Raw genomic sequence first — 4601 nt, forward strand, 5'->3', positions numbered from 1 at the left:
AAATATCTTTGGTAATTACCACTAATTTTCATTTAGTAAAGCTGTGGGATAAACATTACATTGTGAGGTGGTCGAATACATTTTTTAAGCAATGTAACTCACTTGAGATAATAATAATGTTGACATATCAACATTACGTCCAGTTGTTATCAGGGTATTATCAGGGCGGCACGGTGGCGCTGTGCACTGTTGCCTCACAGCAAGATTCTACCACCTGGTCGGAGCCTTTCCCTGTGGGGAGTGCATGTTCTCCCTGTCTTTGTGTGGGTTCTCTCTGGGTACTCTGGCTTCCTCCCACAGTCCAAAGACATGCAGTTAGTGAGGTTAGGTTAATTGGTCATTCTAAAATGCCCATGCGTGTAAATGTGAGTGTGAACCTGAGTGTGATTGGTTGTTTGTCTCTGTGTGTTAGCCCTGTGACAGACTAGCGACCTGTCCAGGGTTTATCCTGCCTCTCGCCTTATAGTAGCTGGGATAGGCTCCAGCGACCTGGTGACCCTGAAAATGATAAGTGGAAGAGAATGGATGAATGGGTTGTCATATCCACGGCTTTTTTTCCCTTCCCAGTGGTGGAAACAAGTTTTCATATATTAAGCCACAATAAGTGAAAATCTACTGTGGGTTAAAAGTCAAATAGCAAAAGTCAAATGTGATTATTTGCTCACTAGTTTCTTACCTGTGGAATCTGTGAGGGGAAAAAAAACTATCTTAGAAGAACTTTTTCAGGAAGATAACCAATCTGTCTGGCAACCGTACACATCGACTGAATGTGTTGAACAAGGCCAGATGTCATACCGTATATGTTGGACAACATCTAGGCTACCTAGCATTTGTTAGTCACACAACTTGGCTGTAAATGCCAAAATTCAGGACGGTACCTGGGACGGGTATAAACTATAAAAGTTTGGTTTTTAAAAAAAATTTAAAATTAATTAATTAAAAAAAAACAAAACATACTTGTTAAAAACACTTTATTGTTAATATCTTCATCAGACCTTTGGTAATTTTGAAAATCTATTATACGTGTCATCTTTTCAGAGATGTCCAAGATTTTGCATCTAATTGTATCTGCATTGTTAACAGTGTCTTATTTGTCTTTGACTATCACTAAACTTTGCTTTGTATTCTGCACTTAAATGTTTAAACCTTTGATTTTATCCCCAATCAACATCTCAGGTGCCCCAGTGTTTTCTGTAGTAGCACATTAAACTTTATGTATTAAGAAACAGGAGTAGGTTTTCTAATATATATATATATGTGCAAGGAATTTACTCCATCAGTGGTGGATACAACTCATGAAGACACTGATATCAAAAACATTTTGGTCTTTTATTTCGGGAGATTTCATTAAGTAGACAAACAGTAGTTGAACATTTTGACAGAAGTCTCCCCCTGGTGTTGGTAATGCAGGGAGGATGGGCACCCAGAAGGAGATTTTCTTGTAGTTATATTTGGTCCATGTGCAATTCTTGATTTGTTTTTCTTGGGTTATTGTCACAGTATTTAATATACATAGCTGGCAGTGTACAGAGACTGTGTGGAGGCCTGGCCAGCTGCACCGGTGGGCTTGTACTCTCCTTTGGAAGCCAGGCCATTGATCTGAGGGGAAGAGCAGAGGGGGAGGAAAAAAAGACAGGACAAAGTCAAATTGGAAAGTTAATTATCAGCCAAGTTACTTGTGTCACATTAGCGTAAGACTAAATAGAACGGGGGGGGGAACCAACAACAATCATTTACTAGACAGTGTAAAGTTGGGCAATGCAAGATAAGCATTATTTGACAGCCAGTTCAGTAAACAGTCCTCAGCAAATTGATAACACTCGTTAATAGTATCTACTGAGGATCAGTACTACTCATTGACCTTGGCTCTGGTGATGAAAGTTTGCTGTGTGGCTGCCTTGTTTTCAGCTTTGCCCTTCCAGGCAGCAAGAGCAGAAGCCTGGAGTGCACGACCGTAAGAGAAGGTCAGCTTCCAGGGACAGTGCAGAGGCACCTGATTGATGGCGTTCAGGTTGACGGAGGCCTCCTCTTCACTCTGCCCTCCGGACAGGAAGCAGATGCCTTTAAAGAAACAGAAAAATAGTGTCATACTCATAATCAAATGAACTGCTCTGCACCTTCCTTAACTGTAATGTAAAAGCTGTCCTCATGCCACTTACCAGGCACTGAGGCAGGCACGGTCCGCCTCAGAGCAGTCACTGTAGCCATGGCAACTTCCTGAGGGGTGTACTTCTTAGTGCAGGAGTGTCCAGCAGTGACCATGTTGGGCTTCAGCAGAGTGCCCTCCAGGTACACATGGTGGTCAGACAGAGCCTTGTACACTGCAGCCAGGACCTAAAGATGACCCGGCAGATTTATTACTAGACACCCTTCCCATCTTATGTACTGGGAATATCCTTTGCTGCTGGTGGTCTTGCTTACCTTTTCTGTGGCGTACTGGCAACGCTGAAGGTCATGGTCTCCATCAGGCAGGATCTCTGGCTCCACAATGGGCACAAGGCCATTCTGGTGAATACAAGTTCAAATGAATGACTAGAATTTACCCAATTTGTCAGCCTTTTATGTAGAGCAATTTGCTATACACGCACCTGTTGGCAGATACTGGCATATCTGGCGAGGACATTGGCGTTCTCTGCAATGGCAAGAGCTGATGGGCAGCCATCTGAGATCTTGAGCACACACCTCCACTTGGCAAAGTCACAGCCGTCCTTTTTGTACTGGGCACAGCGCTCTGAGAGGCCATCAAGTCCTAGAGAAGCCAAAGAACATTAGCAACCCCGTCTTTGAAAGGCTTATTCTGCATCATTGTGATGAGATTTGCAGAGAAATGCACAAGGTGTTGAATCCGCGTTACCTTGTGTGGTGGTCTCTCCATCTGTTCCCATCAGACCAGCTGTGCCTTTGTCCACCTAAAGCAAGAAAATGCAAACATGTCAGCAAATTCTAAAAAAAATCTTTATCTCTGAGATTCAAAGGGTCAGACACTGCTTGCTCCTTACTTTGATGCCAACAACAATGCCCTTTTCCTTGACGAGCTGGGGGAACAGCTTCCCACTGTCTGACTTCTGGTAGAGTGTCTCGTGGAAGAAGATGATGCCACCCACGCAGTTTGAGAAGGAGGCATCAGAGGAGAAGAGGATGTCACGGAAGCTGCGGCGGTTCTCCTCGGTGTTCTCCACGTTGATTTTCTGGAGCCGCTTCGCCATGGTGCCTTTAAAGAGAAACACAACACAGAAAATAATTTCACCTGCATGCACAGCATTTACCTCTCAGCATGGAGTACTAAATAAAAGGGTGGCTCACCTGTTGATTCATCTGCAGCCAGGATTCCCTTTCCTGGAGCCACGATCCTCTGAGCAATGTCAGAGAGCTCCCTCTTCTGCTCCGGAGAAAGGGATGGGAACGGATGAGTCATCCTAAGAGAAATAACAATACAGGTTTTTTGGCAGGTGTTTGGAAAGTCTTCAACCATTAGTGGTACGAGGAAGATTTAATCTTGTTTTCCATCTGACACAAAATCCAACAACATTCTGTTCTCCTTCAACACATCCAAGGTTAAAAATTTGGTTAAAAAAGGGTTGAACTTTGGCCTACAAAACACAACTGCTCCCTTTCATTGTGCAACATGTGTTCAAAGTTCACCCGCAGTTTTGGTCTAGAAGTTTTTGCAGTGCTGTCAGCAAATAATGCATTAAACAGGCCCATGTCATAGCCAATAATCAAGAACATCGCTTGCAAAGAATAAAGTAAGCGATCGTAAAAGACAGGCTGAACTTAGGCGCTTTTCAAATATTTGCGCACATCCAAGCATGCGCTCTGACGGCCATCTGCAGAAAACAGGTTTATGTTTGCCAAGCCTTTCAAAGTAAAATAGCCTCTAATGTATGATGCAAAGGAAAGTGAACTTCCTAAATGAACCGTGTACCGTGTGCACACACAAATTATAACACATTAAAACTTGCTACTTCAATCAGTAAACCCGCAGAGGCTTACTAATCCAACCAAAAATTCTAGTCTGCAACATATGACAATCTGCAATAACGCAAGTGTGCAAGAGTAAAACAAAACAACTAGTCTTACTTGACAGTTTTGTTAAACAGCGACGACAACTGACGTGGCAGATAAGCCTCTACAGACCCAAAGCAGCAACGACACTGACACACAACCCGAAAAGTGGATGAAAGGGGGCATTTAAAGGCTGTCCGGATCCACGAAGTAGGAGGTGCTCGTGATGTGGCGGGGCGTGTGTAACCCGGATAACTGCAATTGGCCCGTTTAGGCCCACACGGGGGCGGTCATTTTTTATGATGACTTTGCTACCAATGCACTATGTTCTTATCGGGTAAGTGGAAAACAACAGGGGAGCGATGTGTGTAATAAAAATCGAGGTCTGCATGTATGCACGCACCGGCATGCACTCATCACATGATCAAGAGAGGGGCCCCTCTGTCTCTGCTCACAGAGCTGCACACTGACAGATGCTGAAATGTGAGCCGCTGGCTGCAATGTTGCATTTCAGGTTTGTTTTTGTATTTCCTGGTGAAAATGTGAGTCGCAAAAGCATTCGATGAACTCTTCAGTTCTTTTTTTTTTGCGTCGAA

General features: G+C 43.7%; 1 protein-coding gene across 1 annotated transcript; it reads right to left on the reverse strand.

Moving 5' to 3' along the window:
- Nucleotides 1-1310: 1310 nt before the first annotated feature.
- aldob (aldolase b, fructose-bisphosphate) lies at nt 1311-4224 on the reverse strand. The gene is made up of 9 exons (XM_004545387.2): nt 4081-4224; nt 3304-3416; nt 3000-3211; nt 2855-2909; nt 2589-2749; nt 2422-2505; nt 2160-2334; nt 1862-2061; nt 1311-1599 (listed from the first exon to the last, which is right to left on the reverse strand). Exons 2-9 carry the CDS (start codon nt 3413-3415, stop codon nt 1504-1506), a joined length of 1095 nt encoding a protein of 364 aa, XP_004545444.2. The 5' UTR covers nt 3416; nt 4081-4224; the 3' UTR covers nt 1311-1503.
- Nucleotides 4225-4601: the final 377 nt, after the last annotated feature.

This window comes from Maylandia zebra, linkage group LG2 (genome assembly GCF_041146795.1).
Source record: "Maylandia zebra isolate NMK-2024a linkage group LG2, Mzebra_GT3a, whole genome shotgun sequence".
Taxonomy (NCBI): domain Eukaryota; kingdom Metazoa; phylum Chordata; class Actinopteri; order Cichliformes; family Cichlidae; genus Maylandia; species Maylandia zebra.